The sequence below is a fragment of the Cygnus atratus genome, chromosome 2 (assembly GCF_013377495.2).
Source record: "Cygnus atratus isolate AKBS03 ecotype Queensland, Australia chromosome 2, CAtr_DNAZoo_HiC_assembly, whole genome shotgun sequence".
Taxonomy (NCBI): domain Eukaryota; kingdom Metazoa; phylum Chordata; class Aves; order Anseriformes; family Anatidae; genus Cygnus; species Cygnus atratus.
Window position 1 is genome coordinate 47367815 of NC_066363.1, and position 25952 is coordinate 47393766.

General features: G+C 35.4%; 1 protein-coding gene across 9 annotated transcripts in view; it reads right to left on the reverse strand.

The window, feature by feature from the left end:
- ULK4 (unc-51 like kinase 4) overlaps positions 1–25952 on the reverse strand; it is a 242747-nt gene that overhangs the window by 178601 nt on the left and 38194 nt on the right. For all 9 annotated transcript variants that reach the window (XM_035549727.1, XM_035549732.2, XM_035549729.2 and 6 more), the window contains 3 exons: positions 17742–17849; positions 14075–14158; positions 5798–5959 (listed from right to left, as the gene is read on the reverse strand). In XM_035549727.1, the coding sequence (XP_035405620.1) occupies positions 5798–5959; positions 14075–14158; positions 17742–17849 (354 nt within the window). The remainder of the gene's footprint in view (positions 1–5797; positions 5960–14074; positions 14159–17741; positions 17850–25952) is intronic.

The following is a 25952-nucleotide window of genomic DNA, read 5'->3' on the forward strand; positions in this document are numbered from 1 at the left end:
ACTTGATTCACATTAAAATCTGAATTGGTTTTAGGGAACTCTGAAGGCAACTTTATTCTGTGAAAAGTACTCAGTATTACCAATTCTTTGTTCTCTCCTGACCACCTATATTTAGAAACTACTGCTTACTCAGCATGCATTCAGCAGTAAGAGGAGGGAAAAAAAAAAGAAAAAAGGAAGGAATAAAAAAGATAATAAACCAAGGACATATGTTTTTAAACAGACATTTTACTGATGCTGTTCATCTTTCCTATTCTTCCTTGTCCTTTTTGGTCCCGGAACCATATTGATTGCAGCTTTTTCTCTCCCTCCCCCCACTTTTTTTGCTTCTTTCTTAAAACATAGGCAGTCAATCTCAGTTTCTTACTACAGCATGGTCTATTTCCCCAGGGATACAATCCAGCTCTTCATCTCTAGTCTGAGTTCTCAAAATGAGCAGGCACAAGGTATGCACATTTACAAAATGTATCCTCGAGGGTTGTATTACCAGTGAATTGCTGGGACCTGGGGACAGACTGTGCCAAAGCATCAGGAGCGATATTGGTGAGCTAACATGGTGAATGTGGAGTTGCCAGTGCCTTGACTCCTTGCTATGGACCTGGTCAAAAAAGGGTGACCATGGCCACAAGGCCATCAAGATCACTTCCAAGGTGTAGGAGGTGATCCACCACCTAGGACTGTACTGCAGTTTTAGAGACAGCCGAAAAGCTCCAGCTGACCAATGGGGGTGAAGCTTTAAACCCCCATTGGCTAGTATGTCACTGAGAGCTGTGTTGAATGAGTGAAACCAACACTTCATCCGAAAAGCAGAAGAGAGAGCTCAATGGGGCATAGAAGACATTCTCATAAATCACTTAAGTAGATCTGCATCTGGAGAAAACAGATGAAGAAAGGTGAAAAGGCAGTAGAGCAAGGATCAGGAAACGATTAGAATAGGTAAGAGAAGACTTCATGCCATCCTCCTCTCTCAGCAGCAGTCTTTGAACAAGAAATGATCACAGTGAGAAAGGCCTTGGCAGAGCCTCTCCTAGAATGAACTTCTGTCCTTGCTCTCCACATGGACTTAAGGCTGCAGCTTTTCTCCCAGCAGCTCCAACCCTAATGCCATCTGTGCCTTATCCATTGCTTCCTGGTCTTGCATGTTTACCACACAGGTAACCTTCAGAGACTACCCAAGTCTCTGAAAGAAACTATTCAGCATCAATTATTTAAGAAAAAACAAGAAACAAAACAACTGTGTTGAGCTCTCCCAATTTTTTTTCCATTTAAGTGGCTTATATTTCAAGTAGTTACTTCTCCTGTAGCAGAAGAAGTTATTTCTTAAAAATTAAATAAATTATTTTTTAAAATGAGGATATAACTTCCTATATACTAGAAAGAAAATATTCTTCTTGCTGCTAAGCTTGTCAAAATGTCACTTTGGCATCTTATCGAATTATTTCTTCTCCAAATCTAGCAAAACAATAAAAGATATAATTTTCCTACAGGCAAAATCTGTGATATTTACCTGAGGTAGGCTGGACTCCAAAGTGAGCAAAAATACTGAGACATAATCCCCATTTGCCACCTCTGACAGGTAGGACAACGAAAAGTGTCATTTCTTGACTCCAGAGACTGAAGACTGAAAATTTTCTACATATATCTTTATTACTGTTTGAAACAATCATAAGTAAAACTCCTTAGTGCCCCACTGCTGATACACTTTGCAGACAGCCTGCTACCTCTAGGTAAAGATACAGCACATGTATTTTTAACAGAGATGTATTTTTATATGCAGATATACATGTTAGTCAAGAATATTCTTCAGGATACATTTAAACAAGGCAGGAACGATTGCATTATAAAACATAATAGAATGCTGTTGATTTCAATTTACATGGTCATGCAGAATAAAAATGCCTACATAACTATGGCAACAGTATGTTACAATGATATTTAAAGAACGTAGAAACTGTATAGTACAATATAACCTTAGAATATATTAGTATGCTATGCAAAAAAAATAGTTTGTTACTTAAATCTCTATAAACTTCAGCTGGGAAAAGATCCACCTGTGCTAGATTTTAATATCAAGTGGTTATTTGAGTATTTACTAAAGTTAATGTTATACGCCCAAACACCCCAGCAGTATTAATACATAACCAAGATTTATATCAGGTCTTTATTAATAAATCCAATAAATCCAAGTTCACCCTCTTGTTCCTTTGGTGTTTTGCTACAAAGAAGCAAAAGGATTAGAGGACCATCTTAGTATGTTTTACTTTAGGAACTTACTGGTCCAACTCACTTCATATGCAATACAAAATAATTATACCTCAGACTTTCAATAAAGAGCACAGCCCCCAGAACAGCAAGGGGAAAACCCGGGAACAACTTCAGACAAAAAGCACACTTGGGTGAAATGATCTGTGTGGAAGGAGGAGTTTGAACCTGCTACACAGATAGCAATAATTTCCATCAAGACGAGAAACAAGAAATGGAGCAGTTGGACCACCGATGTAGAAGACTGAATGTCTCATACTCCTGCAGTCCCTCTCCTGCTGGTTTCATTCAAAGCTCCCCAATATGTTTACCTGGAGCTAGCCCCCACCTCTAGCAAGACTGAAGCCTCAGTAACTACCCAAGGGAAAGGGATAATTCTTCAGTGAGCCTGCTGCCTTCAGAGGAAAAAATGCTGGAAACAGGTGGTGGGTTTTGTTTGTTTGTTTTTGCTTATATACTCCTTATGTACATTTATACTGCAGATTTGCACATATTCAAGCACAAGATGTTGAGGAAATTTTTGCATCAGCAGAATTCAGTGTGCAGACACCACTTGGTAATCACTTTAAACTGCCATCCTGGACATTAAAGCATGCACTGCTAAGGAACCTGGGCTTGACAGACAAAAATTAATAGAAAGGACATCTATCAAATCATCTGAGTTCATTTAGAGAATCCTGGTAACTGCAGCTATCGTGGCCTCTTAAAAACCACAGCTTGGTACTAACATATGTCACCTATAAGAGGGCTTGCAGAGTAGTTCCTGAGGACAAGTAAGCTTTGACATCTGTCTTTGAATTTGCATGAAAAGTAAAAAATTAAAATAAAAAAAAAATCAAGGGGTAAGAGCTTGGCAAAAATGAGACAATCATTGCAAGGCTAATGAGAGACAACCCAGGAATGCCAGATGACTCAATTCTGAAGTACAATTTAAATATGGTAACGTACGATACATGCCACTGCATTTAACATACCTGCTTGAATAAGGAGCCCATCCAGATCACTTTGCTCTATCACAGCTGCAGTGATGAGGTGAAGGAACTGAGTAGAGCAACCCAAAATCTCTGATACTTTCAACCTCCTCACTTGGAAAAGACTGCACAAATGCCAGCACTGATGGACTGAACTGAGCAGTTAAATAGTCTCTCTGACTAGTAAACAGTAGTAGCTGTTGATGGATACTCAAAAAAAAGCGGGGAGGGGAGAGATCATCTAGGCTACAATACACAGTTCAGGTTTTAGCATCCTCGTAAACATTTTTCCCACTTTCCATATAAAATGCATGAGGCTCTTCTCATTAGATGTTACACAATAAAAGGCAACTCCAGTGGTGCTCAAGACAGGATAGCTACCCATGGCATAAATACTCTGGCAAAGAAAACATCTATCCATGGTTCACTTCAACCTTACAGTCTTGGGAGGATGGCATGTATGGGATCTCAAAGAGGCTGAGGATAGACAGGGACAAACACCAATCCTCCCTTCTGATTGTCACCACAAACTTCACCTGAGGGCAAAGTGTGCAAATAATACGGCAGTAATGATACTGATTTCTGAGTTGACAGCTAAAAAAACTCTAACAGGTCTTTACTGATGAAAAGAGTCTTCTGAGAAAGAGAAGTAACTCCTGCATCTTTCTGAGCAGACAAAAGCTCTCAACTTGTTTGGGTGCAGTATATCATCCAAGAAGAAACTGACTTTTCAATGGGGGGTAAAGAAAGCCCACTGACATTTCCTTTAATGATTTTGCTTCGTCAGTGGCTGAATGCAGTTCTCTGAAATACACTGCTCCTTGTAGCACACAAAATAGGTGTAAATGCTCGACTAGCCCCTACCAGAAGAGTCTAGTGTAGAAGTCAAGGGACTGGTTATTTCTGTAGCAAATTTTTTCATGTGGATAGCAGAGAATCAGGAGGAAAATTTCAAGGACAAGCTGAACGAGAGAAAAAGAGCTATGATTTAGTAGCAAGCAAATAACAACTGCCCAGTCTAATGACTGACAAGAACTGAAAGCACAAGATAGAAAGCATGCCTTGTGGCAAAGTAGCGGTACAAGAGCAGATTGAGCAGACTTCTTTAAATACTTAATAAGTAAAGAAAATCAGAACTCTAATCTCCAGCCTTTCATCATATATAGTCATAATGCATGCATAAAATTCATATGTCAAATGGTTAAGGTCTCAAAAAATAGCCTTTCTGTAAAATCAGCCTAAAAGCCAGACTCACAAGCAGGTTTAAGATATAAATGTTCTGTATAGATGTTACACATATATTTCACATTTTTAAAGACTGGTAATCCTCTACCCATAATAGTCTTAATACCAAGCTGTTACAAAGAATTCAGATACCCCAGAACAAAGGCCTCTGTAACATGTATTTTACTAAATAAAATGTGCTGTTCTAAAAGGACAACACATTTTCCCAGTGTTTGAGCAGTTTATTTTCCATGCAAGTATTTTCCAAAAACACATGTTGAGGTTCAGTATCTAATACATACACACATACTATCTAAAATTTTTATTTTTCTACCATTTATTTCATCAGACACAGTTAAAAGATGCTTTTAATTCTCTCTCATTTATTACCTTAGTGTTACATTACCTAAGTGCATGCAAGTGAAGCAGCAACTTTACCATTTTCCATCAGGGAAGCCCAAATAAATTTATTAGTGAGCCTGAGCGCAAGTCAGGAAATCAGCATCCAGTTATCACATTTCATTTAAAATAAGTCAATTTACTGTTCAACCCTGAAAGAGTACCTGTATTGGTGGCCAAGGCTTTTGTTCAGTAAAGAAGACATATGGCTAAACTCACAGCCCTTCTAAATACTGTCTACCTCACAAATCTTTTTCTTCCAACCTTCTAATCGCATGTCATAGCTCTTTGTCTTACAATCATCCTATGTTAACTTATAAATTCTTCAGGGCAAAGACTAGCCTCGACAACTGTACAGAAAGTAACGAGATGATTTCAAACATCTTCAGGTAAAATATACCATTAAAATAAATTTCGATTTTACAAGGATTTTATTGATTCCTTGAAAAATTAAACTTCTCTAACACAAGTCATGATTACCAGCACAAGAAAACATATGCTCAAGAAAATGATTAATTGCAAGAACTTTCAATACATTTGTTTTCAACATGGGTGGATGTATTAGGTTTCAATTACAGGGTATCTCAGGGAATGTAGAACAACATGAACAAGGGCAACATCTTCATAAGATATTGCCACAAAGAGGAATATGAATTTGAATCAAAATGTTGCATGCTGACTAACTGATAAATCTCCCTGAACCATCTTTTAGCCCTTTTAGGCAGGTTATATTGGTCTATTCTTACACCAAGTAAGAGTAAGAAAAACATAATCAAACTGGACTGCAATACGTGTACTTTTCAGTTGTTTGTAAGTACATTTCAATATAATATGTAATACACACATAGAAAACATGCTCAAAAAAAAAGCACAGTTTCAGTACAAAAAATTTTCAAAGTAAAACAGGAAACATTTCTATATAATGAAAGGACATTTCTTACCGAAATAGCAGTTATCTTCAAAGAATCTACTGTAGAATGTGTGAAAAGGTACCATAAGACAGGTCCAATTTCTCCTGTAATAAATCCTTGTGCATAGCAAGAGAGAGTAGTGCAAACATTTTCAATGATCTTTGCTGCCAAATGATTCACTACCCGGTCTTCCTATAGGAATAAGGGGAAATAAAAGACTTACATGTAAATATTTGTAACGTTTCTGATTTGTTTTTAAACTAAGTCCTATGTCCACGTTTTATTCAATGTGTATTGCCTTAGTGTGGTTTCTTACTTTTATTTGATATTTGGCAGTTATTTCATAAGAAACCTCTGCTTGTGACATGAACATGTTTACAAATGTATACCTCCCACTTTCTCTCCTACTGTAAAGAAGACATTTAATACAAGTATAATTTAATACAAAATCTTTCCACTCCAAATGATCACCCCAAATTAAATGTAGCCACTAAAAAAAATGAAAAGCCTTTGTTACATTAGAGGTGTTCCATGATCATTGCTTTATGAATGAATGTGGGTGCGTACCAAAACTCATCACTACAATAGTCTCCGAATAGCATGATTTTGAGACATACAGTTATATTAGGAAAAATCAAATTAAATAAAGTAAACTCTCTTTATTCAAAACAACTAACAATTTATTGGGATAAAGAAAAAGCCTTCTTACAAGTCAGGTTATTCCAAAATGCCCTTTTCTTCAGATTCTGAAACAGACAATGCTGACCAATGTCTAAGATAAATTATTGGGTCCAATTTACTACAGTAATTCCTAAATTTCCCTAAGAGATTCTCAATCCTTCAAGCTATTTTTAGGACTAATCAAATCATTTTATTTGCAAAATCATTTTGGAAAGCCACTATGTGATTCTGTAATAAAAAATAAAGTTATTTATGCATACCACAAACAGTCTGCAAATGTAGTTTACATATCTACGTAATACTATACACTCTACAGTTTCTCTGTTGAATAAAAAACATGTCAGAATAAGGACAAGACATCAGCGTATCACAGAAATCACATGGCAGTCATTTTTCCTCAACATTACTGTTACTGACCCAAGTGGAACCTTAGTACAGGTCACTTCAAAGCAGTCTTTACTTTTTTTTCTTGCCTCTGCTTCCACTTAAAACCTTAACAAAACTAGAAGATTCATTCCTAGTGTATTTTTGGCTGTCCATTGCCTCACCTTATTTCCATCTTTAACTGTGAATAAGTGAAGTCCTTCAACAATGTCTTAAATAGCACTCATGAGTTCAGCAAGAGTGAATTTTAATATGAGAAGGACAACCAATTTAATTTGTCAAGTCTACCTCAGAGCCTGGCTTCACAAATAATTCATCATAACATCTAATGGAGTTCTTTCTTATACTAATCTCCACATTATCCTACCACTACCCTTTGGATTTCTGACATTTATCTTCACAATCAGACCCACCAACAACTGTGAGCAATGATAATGAAACCTTTCAGAAAGTGGTACAAAAGCCATCCAGAAGTGGAGAACATACACTTTATTAAAAATATATTCAATACCCATTCTTCCTCCTACAGAAATATGTATTCTAAAATACAGACACTGATGTAGAAATGTTTGGAAACTCTGGTGTAGCGCTGTTAAAAAAGTTTTTATTCGCAATTTTAAATCTAATCCTTCGTGTTCTCCCAAAGTACTACAGCTCTACTCAAAATATGTAAGAGAAATAGCAGAACCAACTCCCATCTAAACCAATTATGCTCTATCATAAAACTCTGACTTCTACTTACTTCTGATTTACAGCCATGAAAGCAAAGGGGATTCAGGTTTCTCTGGTTTTACACAGTTTTTATTACTGCAACATAGTGAATCATCTCAGTCTATTAAATACCAAAATACATATACATACTTACCAAAATTAAGCTTCTGAGAACTTTTTTTATATATAATGTTCATTTTATATCTTTTTCTGTGCATTAAACTCTCGAATTTCAGTCTTTTTTTCTTTCTTTCTTACAGTTAAGGTAAAAAAAATACACCAATTTATCATATTAACTATATGCATTTGAAATCCATAATTGAAAGGTTAATAGTCAAGTTCAATCTCTCTTACACAGTAACTGATCACTAGGAACACTGACTGAGGCTCCATTGCTACTTCGAACAGGCAGCAACAATTAATAAATGCAATACATAGTCCTAATTCTTTGGCTAGAAAAAGGTTATATATGATCACAATGCTCTAAAAACTCAGTGAGGCTGTCGTAATAATTCCATTTGCTGCCACATGAGATTGTCCATCTTCACTCTCTTGAGATCTATTCCTGAGCACTGCCTAAATAATTAAGACTTGCACCATTTTCTGCTTAATTAGCTCTCTAGAAGGAAAGCCTGACCTAAACTAATATTTGACCTCTTAACTAAAGCAGGCAGCTTGTCAAGTTATCTGGACATAAGCTATGGTAGTGGAAAAAGAAAAAAAAAAAAGGATCTTCAAAATACAAGTAAAGAGATTGTATGTAACTGTTACTTTTGACTATATCATGAACTGCATCCAATCTAAATCCATGAATAGAACTGTATCAAAAAGAAGCACTCTACTTTCACTTGTTTTAGATCTCAACTAGTTTTATAAATTGCACTAAAGATAGAGCTTCTAATTTTCAGCCATGTTGAACATTTGCAGATGTGTCTGTTTTCAGTTAGTCACGGATGTTCAGTGAAAAGGAACCTATGTATAAAAGCAAAATACGAGAATGGTAAACAGATGTAAACTGCTAAAAGATAATTTATTTTAATCAAGTCTTTCTGTTCCAGTTGTGACATAAAAATAAACAAAATAAAGTTATAAAAGGATCTACCTTCATTTTTTGAAATGACCATCTACTGAATATATAGATTTTTGATTGTGAGAAAGCTAACAGTGCACTAGTAGTCTGAGAGGTGCTGAAGACACTGTCCCTACATTAAACAACAATACTACATAAAAATATCATAACTTCATTTCAAGCTTAGGCATAAAAAAAAATAGTTTTTCCATATTGTACTATGTATAGATACATGCACTTTAGTAAAAATGTAATACTGATAAAGAAATGTTGGAAAAGCTGACTGAAAAATTCAGGAAGTAACAATGCATTCCATCAATATTCTAAATCAACTTCTATATAGTTCTTCCTTTCATCTAAGCCAACATACAGAATAAAAAGAAATTACAAACATAATTTAATGAAGTAAAGCTGTAGCATCCTAAGCATTCACAATTTTAAGAATTAAATCTTAATTTGGCAACAATTTGCAATATAAAGCATCCACAAAGAAGGAACGTGTGGAAATAACATTTTAAATACCTTTTGTGGAAAAAATAAAAAAACATTCTGTCAGTAAACTAGAGAACTGATACCTAAAGAAGAAATAGAAGTGATAATATGTGTGATTTAGACTGCTACTATTACATTATAGGCAATTCTGTCAGTAAAGTAGAAAATTGGTACATAAAGAAGAAATAAAAGTGAGAATATATATGATTCAGACTATCACTTTTATACTATAATTTATCCTATACTTTCTGAGAAAGTAGACCATAAAGCTATTCTTGTCATCCAAATTCTCCTTTCTCCTCCAAATTCACCGTAAAGGAACTGCTCTGTCTAGAAATATACATTATAAATCATTTATACAGTTGCCTTATATTTATTATTGCCTTATATTACATATTGGAAGATACTTTTTAAAGTTACCTTTTATTATTAAAAGTTTTTATCAGTTCAGAACCAAAAATCTTTGATTTATATCTTGCTCCCTCATAAAGGAAGAAGTCCACATAAAAGAGAGAAAGGTCCACCATTATAACTTATTGGTAAAATCTAATTTATTAAAAATCCTGCTTACACAGTACCTTGAAAAACACATTAAGAGGGAGAAAACTAACCTTTGTAACCTCATTCACTATTTCTGGTTCAAATACTTTCTCCACAGCCTTTCTTAAAATGAGAGGGTTATGTACTTTCTAAAAGTCAGTAAATTAGCTATAGTTGTATTCATTAATTTACCCATGCAATTGTATTGTTTGTATTGTGTTTTTTTGTTTTGTTTTGTTTTGTTTTCCAGGTTCTACAAAGCAATTACTTAAACTGTTTATAACTGTATCCTATATTTACGTGCCATTTTTAAGCAGAAAGGGACACCAAGCTCCTGACAGCTGTTTCAATAGTTCCTTGCTGCTTTCACACGGGCTTAGAAGGAGGCCTGCATGCAGTCTCTGACTCCACTGTCCAGCGTGATAGTCTCAGGGAAGGTTGAGGCCACAGCACCATAATCCAAGCCAAAGTGAGACAAGGAAAATGAAAAACGACATGAAAAAGCAGTCTGGATATGGGAAGGACTATTAGTTCCATGAGCACTATCTAAAAAATCGCTTAAGGAGATCTGAGGGGAGCAAGGGTCAAACATAAGGGAGAAAACAGTGGGAGCAGACACATGAGAGGATTGACTGGAACGTAAGCGTGAAGAGGGGCAAAAGTAAAGTTGAGATCTCATTGAGTTAAGAGGAGGTTGAACATTCAATGTGATAACAAAAAGTAAAAAATATGAGTCAACGAGGTGATTCAAATAAGAGATGGGATGATATATTTATGGTGAAGGGGACACGGGTAACTTTAGCAAAGGTGTTTCAAATAAATCACAGAATCACAAAATCATTAAGGTTGGAAAAGACCTTCAAGATCATCTGGCCCAACCATCCCCCTATGACCAATGTCACCCACTAAACCATGTCCCTAAGCACCAGGTCCAACCTTTCCTTGAACACCCCCAGGGACAGTGACTCCACCACCTCCCTGGGCAACCCGTTCCAATGCCTCACTACTCTTTCTAAGAAGAAATTTCTCCTCATTCCCAACCTAACCTCCCCTGACACAACTTGAGGCCATTCCCTCTAGTCCTATCACTAGTTACCCGTGAGAAGAGGCCGCACCCCAGCTCCCCACACCTTCCTTTCAGGTAGTTGTAGAGAGCAATAAGTTAAGTAAAATGGATGGAAGGAAAAAGGTAGCCATATTAGCATTATGTACTTTATATTAAATTAGAATACCCTTTATGTTTCACGTCTTCCTAACACGGGAATGCCCACTGACCACAGAGGTAAACTTTAACAAGGCAAACGAGGACAAGAGCCCTGAAAAATCATTGAAGTCTGTTTTGAGAATATGTATATTAAATAATCTTATTTTAATTGCTGTAGGAACTAACACCTGCAGCTGTATAAATCATGACCCTGCTATCTTAAAGACTGCACACAAATAGTTGAAAGTTGAACTTTAGACACAGATACCTGGAAGAGAAATGTTGTGTCACTACTGGAAATATTAGTAAATAAATATTGGAAAATATTAGTAAATACATATTGGAATATTTATTACATGGCTTTTGAGAAACTGTAACGTTATACCAAGGCTAAACATGTCTGATTGGGCTTATTGACTTTTATAGGAGTACACCAATTTCCTTATTTTGACACACCACTGAACACACTTGTTATTTGCCTGAACTCAAAATCAAATTCCACCTTGTGCTAGAAGCACTGAGTCCACTGAAACTGAACTTGTGATCCCCTGTTGATAAAATAATTTCTCAGTCTTCTACTCTAGCATCTTAAAAATCCTTTTACTGACATTTGCTCCCCATCAGCCCATTTCTCCAGTCTCCTCTGGTCCTTCTGAATAGCAGCCCTGCCATCCAGCCTGTTGCTGCTACTCCCCTCTACCATCCATTCGCTGTTTTCCACTAGCCTGCTGAGAATATACTCCAGCCATTCCTGAAGACATTAAACAGTATTAACTTCTGAGGGACACTGCTGCCAGATGGATTTTGCAACAATGATCACTTGAGCAAATTTTCCACCACCCCTCATCTTCCATTCATCCAGCCCATCTCTCACCAATTTGGTGATAAGGGGTGTGTGGGAGAGTGTGTCAAAAGCCTTCCTAGAATCAAGGCATACAATATTCAGCGCCCTCCTCTTGTCCACAGTGCCAATGACATCCTCACCACATAAGGGAATCAGGTTGGTCAAAGCACTGGAACATACAAGATACGAGGAGAGGCTGAGAGCTGTTCAGCCTCCAGAGGCAATGGCCACAATTTGTAACGTGGGAAATTTCAATCATATACTTTTTTTTTTCCTATGAGGGTAGTCCACTACTAGATAGGTTGCTGAGAGAGGCCATTGGACCTCCACTCTTAGATATTTTCAAGAGTCAAATGGACATGTCCCTAGAGCAATCTGATCTATTGAGACCTGCTTTGAACAGGAGCTTGGATTAGATGACCTCCAGAGGTACATCACATCGTAAAGTCTTACAGCTTCAAAAACGTTAAAAAAACTGAGACATTTGGTTATATTCTCAGTCAGTTTTATGACATTGCATAAATCTTTTCATAAAAAATCATGAAATCAATTTATTTGTGTGCAACATTTTCTGCTAAAGATGGTGAAATCTAGTTTTTCACTAAATAATGAGACTGAAAAGTCTGATATACTGTCATCCTGGATACATCTACTCCAATAGTCTTACATGTTTTGAAACAAACAAATATTTAAAAGGGACACCATAAATTAAATTGATTACCTTAAAATCCTTCTCAGTTTTCCTTTGCTCATTCCTCTTTTACCCTTAAATCCAAAGCATCTGGCACAGGAACTTGTTTTTATATCTGATTATTCTTTCCTTAAAAAACTACAATCTCTTGCAAACAGATGTCTAACAGTAATATGATTTTAACTAGCCAGTTTTAGATGCTGCAACATAATTTTCCAAGAAAGAGGAGTGACTTGTAAAGTTACGGAGGATAACAAGAGAGTTGCTACAAGAGTGGTACAAAAAAAATAGCAAAAGACATTATACAAGTTAATAATAGTAAGTAGAATGTTGATCTCTCATTCCCATATATTATGAAATACTTGGTATATTTATAGATATAGATATAGATATAGGTGCTGTTCCAGAAAGCCGAGGCAGCCACAACTGAGACAGAGGAACTTGTAATAGCACATATGCACTGTACTCACGCAAACAAGCATGAATACTTAAACATCTTAAACATTACAAACAACTAGCACCTTCGCAGACAGCAACTGTAGAAATCTGTGCTTGGTTCACCTAGACATAACTTCAAGTTTACAGAAGTATTAATTCAAGCAATTGCATGGGAAATGTATTTCTATTCTTTTTTTTTTTTTTCAAGAAAAGTATATTAATATAAATTATTAAGAAAATTTTGACAAGTTTCAGGACTAAGAATTGATTTAATTCTATAAGAATTAGTGTCTTATTGATATCTCCTTTTAGTTCCTTTACACCGAATATTCAGAAATAGCAAGTCTTCCATTAATAAATTTATAATTAAATAGCTTCTGACTACGGTGCCTAGAATAACATTTTACTTTAATTATGAGCTCCAAATAGTCCACAATACAAAAACAGGTGTGTGCTCTTGATCGCCTGAAGATTTGAAGATGTTAAAATGCATCTAGACTCTTCCTCTATTAATCACAATCTGTAGGCAATAAAGATCTCAAAAAAAAGATGAAAAAAGGTATTTCTCTTGCTTTCCCCCCTCCAGCAACCTCCATCATGTTTTCTGCCTTGAGCTTTGCCTTGGGCAAAAATAAAGTCAAGTGGTCTCATATAAACAGCAAATGCCAACCCTCTACTCAATTCTTGTTCATTTTACAAATTGGAATTATATGCATGTTTTTCTTCCCTTTTTGTAACACAGTTAAATCATCACCAAGAAAAATTAAGAATATAGCATGGCACATTTAACAGAATAAAACTAGTTACTACTTTGGGGCCTCAAAAGAGCACTAATAACCCAGTAAGATAAAAATGCTGTTTTCAAAAACTGTATCAGCCACTTTAAAATCGAAAGTAAACCTCATTTAAAAATGAACTATACAAAAAATAAATTGCAAGAGGGTACTACAAACATTCAGAACACTTCTCACAAGAAAGTCACAGCATTAATAAATTCCATATTTACTAACAGTAATTTTTATTTACCATTTTCAAAAACCAAGCAATAATACATAAATGTTGAATGTACAGAGACAACATTGGATTTTTGCATTCATCTCCTGCTTAGGTCATGGTCTTATCATCATTATTTAAATTCAAGAGCAATACTTGGTTGACAAGCTACTGCAGTGCTGCAGGCTACAATTCTCATACAATGCCTAAAGGGTTATTACAGTGGAGAAATTCTATTGAGGACAATGAAAGAGCCTTACCCCTTCCCGAAGACACCTCATTAGCACAGTGTAAGCTGCTGAGGGAACAACAAACCATTCTCTGGGGTGCTCTTTTTTTTCCTCCTGAAATGAAGCCAACAGCAGATATGATTAAATCAAAAAATCACAATAATCTCACACACATAAAAATGGGTAACATTCTTAATAAGGTTCACATTATATACTTTTCAAATTACCATATGCTAGAAAATATATTAAATTGCAGGGCAGTATTACTGTTTAATGTTATTTCACGTGTAGCACAAAAAATGGTATCTTATTACTTTAAATAAAGTCTCCAAAAATACATTACAGAATTTGTCCTAATATTTCTGGGTTTCATTAATTCCTTCTAATTTGTACATATAAAATGATCTTGCACTCCTCTCAACCATTTTGATTACCTCAGAAAGAGACAACTGTTTGTTAAATGTAATAATGTTTCTCTTAAATTTAATTATACCAAACAAAATTATTTTTGTTTGTCAGCTAAAATAAAGTAAATTCACTTTGGAAAAAAACATTCAAAGTCATTCAGAGAGATACAACACATTTAATAAAACTTACTGTATGGAATATCTTTCAGTACATATCAACCACTGTTCCAAGATCCTTATGTATATTTCCTTGAAATCACCCTGCTAGAGGCTGATTCACTGCTATTTGTATCAAGATTTTGATTCTGCAACTCCACTTTATTTTTCCCCCAAGTAGCCTACTGTAAATTTTCAAATTTAGCAGGTATCATTATGATTTGACCGAAACAAGTTCCATATCTAGACTAACATCATAGAGATATCAGCAACTCCAAAACTATAGCCTCCACCTAGAAGAGGAAGGACAAGACTAGGAGTGAAGACAGTTAAAATGGCAGCCTATGCCGTAACAAGCATTGGCCTATTTCTCATTTTATTCATCTAACTAAATCAGAAGTTTTGACAGGTTTTCTGTAACTACACATATTAAATATATTTAAAAAAAAAGCTTTAAGAAACAATGCAGTCCGGAAATTCCGTTCTTTAAACATATAAATAGCTTTCTGTAAGTTTTAGTGTCAAGTTAGAAATAAAAAATGAAATTTATCACTATTCTTAATTACTTAAGCATACCTACACATTTTTACACTTAATAAATTTACATATATCAACAAACATTTCAAGATCTTCCTACATTTCGCTCACAGCTCATGCTGGTTTTGATTAAACTTTAGGTTCTTCACCCTAATAAAAACTAACAGTACGAAATTAACAGAAATAATACATAGAACTTGAAAGGTTTCCCTTAATGCAAATTGTTTAAGAGTAATAGAACATCCTCTCTGGAGTCCACTCACGCTACTCTTAATTGCTCTTGGCTTCTGTTTGGAAGAAAAATGCATATATAGAGTGCAAGATCTTATTTATGAGATCTGATACACAAGTACATGAACAATATCAAAGTTTAGGATGGCAAAGGTCCACTAAGATTATCTGCACTCTCCAGTATTTTCTAAGCCACAGAACAGCAGAGACCCCATAATATAACCTAATGAATCACTGTGTACCTAGATAGTTGATAGTTTAAGTGTTGGATAATTTATGATTTACCAAATGCTTATATCAATTGAAAATGAAATTATCTTATCATTATTTCATGTTAATGTTGAGGTAAGACCTAGAAACACTTAGCAAAATGCTAGGGGAAAATATAAATAAATAAAAACTAGGTATGTTCCCAAAGTTAAGGGCTTAATTGATAAGTGTTTAGCAACTTGATAAGACAATCAAGCAGTCTAAACATCAAAATGGAAGAAAATTAAAAAATAAAAAATAAAAATAAAATACAGCTTGTGTGCAGTTTTTAATGAATCAGTTATCTTTTTCATATGTTAGTTAAGGTGTAAAAAAGCTTTGCCGTTTGAAGATATAAACTGGGAATAAACGTTACTGTTACCTCTTATACTACCATTGACTTGGTGTGTAATCTTGGCAAGGTCATTCCATGCTACTGTTCTGCAGTTCAGCCAACAATGAAATGTCTACAACACTACAGTATTCTGAGGCTACACAGGTACAGTGTAGAAAAATTAAAAGCTTTTTACAAAGATCTTTTTTTAAAAAAAGGAAAAAATACGACTGAAGTGTTAGTGCACGCAAATCACACTGATATTTTTGAAGTTTTACCAAGACTTAGTGCCTTAAGATCATAAGTGTAGAGAAATCTTTCTTTCTATTCTCTAATAACTTCTAACTCAAAGCAGTTCAACACATTGCTATAGTTCTTCCTGAAATATGGAGTTTTCACTTAGAACAAGCTATCATGCTTCAAACATTAGGAAGTTCAGAAATACATATAGACTTGAAAATTTCCCAGCTCACATTTTCAGAAGAAAAAAAAATGTGTTAGGGTCAGTGCATTCAAATTACTTTGCTATTATAGAGCCAATGTAGACAGATTTGTTTTAATCACAAAAGTTTAATTTAAAATAAAATCAAGAAGTTCAAAATATTCTTGCCATATATAGTTTTCAAGTTGGAGTTTTAGGTTTATTTGTTTTTATTAGTGGTTAAAGATTATATAACGTCATCAGACAGATTGCAAGCTAAATATATTTTTTTTCTTCTTCTAAGGAAAACTGAAAAAAAAAAGGAAAACAGCTAAAAATAATTTGTCCCTGTGGACATATTTGTCATAACACAATTTCTCAATGTGAGAACGTGTTTTGTGACTCAGAACATGTGTGTTTGACAGAGATTTTAGCAACTGTCTAACCAGTAAATGATGATGCTTACTAACATACACAAAAAAGGCAACCACTTCATCTCATGGAACATGCAAAGGAGACTAGATGAGGACAATACAACATGGAAGTTGAGCTATAAAATGTCAAAATACAGATCTATTTGGTACTTTCATTCCTTTACAAAGTGACCTCACGGACTGAAAACTAACGTGATAGCATTCAGACCAACCAGATGATGCATCTAAGACAAATTCTTCAGAGAAGCTAGGGCTAGGTTTCTTCTGTTTGAAATCACATTCACCTCCAATAAATTAAAGAAACTACTTTATTCTTGAAATAAGAAAAAGAAAGGCCAGGGTTTAGAAGATCTGTCATCTTCAGTTCCACTATTAATAGTATTTCTTCACTATAAGTAACTTTTTTAAGTACATTACCAGTTTTAGACTGTAGGTTTAAATCTAGTCAGCTATCTAGTCAGCTATCACCATAATTTCTTTTGAAATTGGCCAGGATCATTCCAGTTTCTTTTCCACAGCACTGTGACTCCAACCATGGTAAAACAAGATCTAATTTGGACTAGATATATTAATTTATTGATATCATAGGTTGTCCTGATATACCTTATTTAATCAAGGTCTCTAGCTAAGACGTTCTAAGTCTCACATCTGCCACTTGGAGGCCTGAAGTCATTATGGAGACTGATGGAACTGCTTCACAAAGTTAAAATTCTATATTTGAAGAATGTGATTAAATTTACATCAAATGAAGTATATGAAAGAATCGGTATGTTCCTTAAAAAGTAAAAAAGTATCACAGAACATACAAGAACAAGAAACTCTTGAGAATGCAAATGGCAAAATCACTTGCTTTTTTATCTACTATTCCACAGGATTTTTTTCACCACATCTGTTAAAGAAATTTGTAAGGATCATTTGACAGTCTTACCTCACTGGCTACGAGGTAAAGAAGCTCCCCAAGTGCTGGTAAAAGGCATTGTTTCAATTTGCTATTCCTGAAGTTCTCTCTGATGAGTTCGGTTAGAAGTATAATTGCCTAAAATAAAAACAAATCATATAATAACATATATAATCTTTTCTCAAACAAAATGTACCCTTAAATGTAACATAATATCTATCTGAAATGCCATCGAAATGACATATTCTTCACTTCTGCTAAATAGCAATTGGCAAAGGATTTAGTAAGAAAGAAGGACAAGAAAAAATAAGAATTACAAACCATATTATACATTCAACATTGAGAAAAATAAGTAAATAGCATAGGTGACAAATTGCCAGTTATCCCTTCTCCCCTTTTCCTCTGAGAAATAGAAGCAGATTTGTCAGAAGAAAGAAAATAAAAAAGGAAAACAAAAAAAGAAAAAAAAAACATGCTAGTTGCTGTTACTATGTTTACATGAGAAGACCTAGAAGTTCTCCTCACCATCAGGCTACAAAAAGAACAACAACAACAACAAAATGCTGTCTTCTCTGTAGATAATAAATCAGGAGATATGAAGCCTTACTGGTGCCTTACTACGTGAGAACCGGACATAAACTCTTAGTTACAGAGAACTAAAATGATAAGTTGGTAAAGTAGCTATACAGTATTTATATGGGGAGAAGGGGGGGAACTGAAAATTCTGATTAATCTTGTGCAGGTGACTTAGTAGGAAATCACTTTCCCATACACACGTAGATCAAATTTAAACTTAATGTTTGATGCTGGAATCAGTCAATAAAGCAAGAGACCATCTAGCTACCACATGTTAAATTGAAAAGTATGCTATCTGCTGGCTGGGATACAGTTATGTCTCCAAATATGCTCCATTATGTAGCAAGCATATAACAGTAGAGCAGCCAGTTGTTTCTCTAATTTAAGAAAGATGGAACTATCTACATGTTGTCTTCCTCTCCCCTGCCTTGCAAGAGCAGGAATAGAAGACAGTTCAGTGAATACAGATTTAATGTACTTACTATGTCCCTTAAATACTTCCTTTCACTATCAGAAAGGATTTAGTTCTAACACTTTTAAAGTACTTGTGAGATTAGAGCTAACAAGCTGTGTAAACGGATACAGTCTCTGAAGTCAATGGTTTCCAACAGTTTCCATGATACATGTGAGATTTGAAGCTATTTTTAAGTATGTTAAACAAGCAGTACTATTGCCCATACTATTTCATTTAACCCTTAGAAATGGTCTTTGTTTTTATTATCAGGTTCCCTAGAGAGGTTGTGGAGCCTCCCTCCTTGGAGGGAGAGCCACTTGGACATAGTCCTGGGAAGCAGCTCCAAGCTTGAGCACAGGTTGGACCAGGTGACCTCCAGCGGTTCTTTCCCAACTCAGCCTTTCTGGGATTCTGGAATTTGTCCCAACTGAGCAAGTACTACCTGTACACAGAGCACACACAGCGCATACCTCTATCACTCATTTCAGGGAACTCAACATTTATGGTTCTGTTCGAATACAAACCAGTTGCACTTCAACCCAGGCCCAAGGGGTCTAAACAGTGACGCTTCTTAGAATCCACTTCTTTGTACAGTTTGTTTTCCATGATTTTCTCAGACTTTGCACAGCGTCTAAGTTGAGAATCTGATAGTCATTCTTACACTCTGGTCTCATATTAATCCAGTAAAAAGACATGAATAAAAACATGTATTTTTCAATTCTGATTACACGCCTTTCACGCTCCTTTCTTCTTCTGTGGAGGTTCTAAGTCTAACTCTCTTGAGCACCAGCTTCATCGCATGCTGAAGGAACTGCTGAAATAACTTCAGCTGACCAAGTCCCATCGCACAAATGACTACAATCTTTATAATCTTGCCTTTTTTTATGAAGCTTTCCCTACAAAAAATTATTCAGAGCAGACATATGCTTTCAGGTGAACCACAAGAGATGCCTCAGATAACTGGTTTTCAACACAGCTGAAATACTCGTAGAGCCCACTGTACAGTAGAGATTGATATTTCAGAAAACATTTAAGATCTGGAATCACCTCACTTGATATCCTGGAAAAGTCAAGCAATTCACAGCATCTGGTTAACCTGTGGTGGTTAATCTGCAACGTGTTTCCCATGATGTATCCTGTAACCCTTTCACATTCTCAACCAACACAGTTCAAGCATGGAAAGATAGCGTGACAGAGATGGAGTCACTGCCACAGACTGTCGCCTGGTCTGAATAGGGGGCCACTGAGAGGGCACACATGCTACTTCTGACTATAACAACACATTGCACATTTTTTCTGAACTGGAAGAAAAAGATCAACACAAAGACTGATGACAAAATATAGCCACATTCATATGCTGGCATTGTAGCTACAGCAGCAGATTTTGCTTCTGAATTATTATAATGCTGTAGCTACTAGACATTGGGCTGATGTAGGTCAGAAGCAAGTAACAGATACACCCTTTTTCTGGACATAACCAAGGAAGTGGTGTGGCTTGAGTGCTACAAGCGTAGAGCAGAAAAATCTTGGTAATCAGGAAGTTTGAAGCTGAGAAACAGATGTAGATGTGCAACGGTGGTGCCTGGGATAAAGCTAAATTATCTTCATCATAAGCATATAGTACTATGTTTGGGATTTGTGGTAAAACAAATGTTTTAGTTATTGCTGAGTAGTGCTTACATTGTCAAGGTCTTTTCTGTTTCTGACGCTGCCCCACCAGTGGGCAATAGGCTGGGTAAGGCAGCCCACCAGGGCAAACCACAACAAGGTGACAACAGGGATGTCAGGGACTAAGTAAGGTGTATAAGGTTAGGAGTATGACATGGAGTGATAGGAAGGTGCTAGCATCATCCCCATGAACAATTCACAGTCCTCTTTCTCTGAGAGGGATTTAACGTGATATGCCTCAGAAGAGGTGTGTGGTAACTGAAGGATGCAGCAAGTTTTCCAGAGTTCCAAAATCACATGCTCGTTAAAGTAACATGGGGCAAGGAGAAATCTGTAACAACAGCGTGGTTTTCTCACAAACACTGGCAAGTGCTTGGCCAAGGGCAAAAGTCTTCTGAAATGGTTCTCAATCTCTGCTTGCAAAACGTGCTCTCTCCTCCCGTTACATGATCTGTTCTCTACCTAAACTCTTCCTCTTTCTCAAAATCTTAGAGATACAGGATATACCATGATCTGTTTTTTTACTACTTTCTTAACACAAGGAATGTGGTCCAGAATGCAGCAGAACTCAAAGAACATAAGAACATTTGCAGTTCACAACATGAAACTGGGTCCCACTATTTGCAAGCAGAATATGATTAATTTCTTATCTTTACCTGTCCACTGCACATTGTTCATGGCAGCAATAAAGCATAGCAAAACAGACAGTCATTAAGAAAACAGAAGATGAAACAAAAATGTTATGCTGAGTTTTTTCAAAAAGCTAAAGAAAACTGATTTTGAACATCAAGTTTATTTGGTATAAAGCACTGCATATGAATGCCAGAATATGTATGTTGGCTGCTGATCACTGCATAGCAGATAGCAAATTTGTCATTATATACATAACCCAATAAAAGTGTAATGTAATACATTATTAAATACTTAGTGGAATATATATACACATATGCAATACAGATCATACAATAATTTTGATTGGAAGGGACCTTAATGATCACCGAGGGACACCTCCCACCAGACCAGGTTGCCCAAAGCCCCATCCAACCTGGCCTTGAACACCTCCAGGGATGGGGCATCCACAGCTTCTCTGAGCAACCTGTCCCAGCACCCCACCACCCTTACAGTAAATGATTTCTTCCCAGCACATAATCTAAATCTATCTAAATCTACCTTCTTTTTAGGGTAAAGCCATTCCTCCTTGTCCTATCACTCCACTCCCTGACAGAGTCTCTCCCCATCTTTCCTGAAGGCCCCCTTTAGGTACTGGAAGGCTGCTATAAGGTCTCCTCAGGGCCTTCTCTTCTCCAGGCTGAACAACCCCAACTCTCTCAGCCTGTCTTCATAGGAGAGGTGCTCCAGCTCTCTGAGAATCCTTGTGGCCCTCCTCTGGACTCATTCCAACAGATTCATATCCTTCTTGTGCTGGGAAGAGCAGAGGGGGACAATCACCTCCCGCACCCTGTTGGCCATATTTCTTTTGATGCAGCCCAGGATACAGTTGGCTTTCTGGGCTGCACGCGCACATTGACAGCTCACGTTGAGCTTCTCATCAACCAACATCCCCAGATCCTTCTCCTCAGGGCTGCTCTCAATCCATTCTCCACCCAGCCTGCGTGTGTACTTGGGATTGCCCTGGCCCAGGGGCAGAATGTTGATCCACCAATAAAAAAAAAATAAAAATCTTTGAACTTATCCACACTGAACAAACACACAGCAAAACAGCGTAATATAGAAAGTATTTTAACTGAGAGGCAACTAAAAAAATTTCTGGGAAACGATCACTGTGTATAATCTTGAAACACCAGAAAATCGACTTATAATTGCTAACTTGTAGTTCAGGATATGCTGATAAAAGAAAGTGCCTTAATATTTATGAGCAACTTATAAGTAACTTCAGATTTATTGCAAGACATCATCTTCCAGAGATCTTTGATAAAGACCACTTGCAAACATTTCTGGATTTATAACTGCATTCATTGCAATATCTAATGTTTTTTTTTTTTTTAAAGGAAAAATTCATAAATGCATAGTTGCTTGACAAACAAGTATCTTGTCTCCTGTATCCTTTGTTAATATTAAATGCAATTTATGTTTATAAAAGGCATAATATCTTTGCAGGTAAAGGCTGGATTACAGTCTCCAACCTTACTGTCATTTGCATCTATATAGAAAGAGGCTATATACACACACGCACAAATTTCTCAAAAGCTCAAAGAAAATAACCTGTGAAAACTAGTCTCATGTTAGCAGACTTTGCAAGACAATGTTCCGTGAAAGTTACATCATAGATTCACAAAAGCATTTCAGGAATCAGTGAATCAGACAGTAAAAAATAAAATTAAAAAAATAAATACATAAATCAGGCATTCGGTGCTTAATCACAGAAAACAATCATTTCCATTTCTAGAGGTTATTAAATGTACCTTTCCTTTTTTTTTTCTAATAAAATTTACAAATGTATTTGGCAGTACAGCACATTTTCTTCCTCAGAGCTGTGAAGAGCCTTTATCCTCAACGTTGTTTAATTTTTCTTCCCCTTCTGACCTTAATAGCTTCATAACATAACCTCAATCTTTGTACAGAGAAATCATATAAGAACTAGAAATGTAGACTTCAAATTAAAACAAGAAGATCTACTAAACAAACTTTGACCTTCTCCCACTTTTTTATGTAATGCTATGCTCATTAACTGCTTTAACTTTCAGAACACTTCTTCAGACATTATTCAGGAACTTCAAGTAACCTGCCATTCCAGAGAGAACTCAACTTTCATATTTAAGTAAAGAAATAAATCTATCAGTAGGTTTTAAAGCTTCTGACATATCAGTTGGATAAAGTAGTAGTCAAGTTGGTTCAACTGCAATTCTGTAGTACATGGTGACCAGGTAAAGATAGCATTTTCTCTTTTATTAGATTTGCTTTCTATACCTATACAGAATTATTTTTGCTTTTGTGATGAAATATATATATATTGAGAACTATTTTTACTGTGGAATCAATACCACTAAAGTACTTGAGCACTGTTTTATTAACATGCATTACCCATATTCAGTTAACACCCCTGAAATAGTATTTAGACAACACAGAATTGATTAGCTGTTTGATAACGACTTGCAGTCAACAGACCCAGCAGACTAGCTAGGGACATTAAAACACCATAATACCTAAGTTAAGACTGATTGTTTGTTCACATGCAAGACCTGATGAGGAAAATGCAACTCAGATTGTACATCTGTCATAGAGAATCAAGGCAGGCTGTTCAAAATTAGCAGTTTTAATGATGTATGTCAGCCAGCAGAAATCCCTGATTTAATATCAATGCTAATCTTGTTTTGCACCTGTAAGTTTTATTTTCCCAATGAATGGTTAATAAATTGGTAAATTGTGATGACGTACCAAATACACTTATGTATGCAATCCTAAAATTTTCAGAATCTTATGTTTTATTAATTAAAAAAATAAAAATTAAGCTTTGCATTTAGTAAGCTGTTCCTTTACACACTTTTACTAAATTCTATTTCTCTACCTTACTATTCAGTTAAGTTTTAGAAGAATGGCATTTATATTAAATATACTAGGTTTATCTGCTCTCTTTTTGGTTGTTCATTAAAATTAAGAATTTAATATTTAAAATTAAGATGAAATCAAAGAACAATATTTGATATTGGTAACAGAAATTGCTGTTTCTGCTTTGCTTTCTTTCAAAATTTTAGGACTAGCAGACTATTATTTTTATTCAAAAACAATAAGAGGAAGTCATGATATTCCAGTTCCTACTGTTTTCTCATTCCATACTCGAATGAAAGAGTTGTGAAACTGAATTAACAAAATTTAAAGTTATTTACTTTCCTTCCCTGTGCAGTAGAAAAAAAAAATGGAAAAAAAAAAAGCTAGTCACTGTAATAAACTGAAGTTTTTATTTAAAAAATGGTTTATTGAACAAGAGAGAAGATCTGTATGAAGAAATCTGAGCCATAAGATCCATGACTGACTTTTGAAAAACCGTTAAATCTTTGTTAAAAAGAAAAAAAGAATTAACTGCACGAGTTTTGATACTGATTATCTTCACACGCTATTATAAATGTATCCACTAGTGGGTAATTCAAGTAACTGTAAACAGATTCATAACAAGAAATGCACAATTAAATTACCAGAATTTAAAGACTAACAGAATTGTATGGGGGTACTATTACAGAAGGACACATTACAGAGGATACTCACTATTCTTAAAGTAAATGCTTATGGGCTCGCAAATACAAGCCTATTTACTGTAGTCAGATAGTAGCCTCTTTTTCTTTAAGTACCATACAGTCTAACATTTGCCCTATGATTACCTACCCCCTATTCACTGAACAAAGTTGAGTAAAGCAAATATTATCTAAGTGCAGGAAATAGGAGCTCACAGAACATGTCACACACTGAACAGCAAGCTGGTGCTGTTAACCAAACTTAAGCTCTTCACATGTCCTCTGCAACAGAGGCTATGAAACAGGAGGTTGTGATTCATCATCTATGTGATAAGCACAATTATATATTTGTGTAAAATAAAATTATATATTATTGCTATAATTATAAAATATTTATGAATATATTTTAACATATATAAAATATCCTGAAAGGAGGAAGGCAAGCTGTTTCCCTCTCTGTCACATGCACAGATTACTTCTACTCCTGACAATATTGATTTGCACCAGATTTAAAATATTAATCCTTTCACTAGGAAAAATATATTAAAATAAATATTTTTAATAAAATATTAACAATAAAACTGCTCAAAACTTTGATACAAGGTTAAAGATTAGTATGAATTTTAGGTAAATAAAGTTTATTAGCTGGAAAAGCGCACAACAGAAAAGCAAATTTATATTAATTACATAATCTTACAAAAAGTCTCATTCCCAGCTAGAGCACATTTTTTCCTTTCAACCTGCACCCATTTTCCCTTTCAATGATGTAAGTAGTAATGAACTGCAAGCTCTACAGCATCTGCTAAAAGTGTCTTAAATTTACTACATTACTTAGACCTTGTACACCAGCTGTCAAGCTGGACGGATGTAGTATAGTTATTATAAGAGAAGAAAGAAGCAAGATTCGCATCTGGGTAGACAGTCATTACCTTCATTTACAACAATAGTATGTGGAGTTGATACATTAACAGATTCTCAACCCATTTCAAGCTACTTCTAGAAGTTTCTCTGCAGTCTTAACTGTCCAGAAGTGAAAATTACAGCATATTCAAAAAGAGGAGGTATTTTATGCCACATAAATGTTAAGGTAATGTATAGATTTACAATAATATTAAGTCTTTAATCTGTTAGTATGGATGTCAGCAAGCATTAGGGAGGATTAAAGCATTTGTAATTCTGCAAACCCTTACAGAGATAAAAACTGTCTATGCCTGAAGCATAACAGAAATTACTTCTCAGTTCAATTTCTTTTGAGTGGATACACATGTAACACATGCAACTAATGCCACCCCAATCTCACTTTCCTTGGAGAAAAGCAGTCCTAGAAGGCTGAAAAAGGACACCATAGTTGCATTA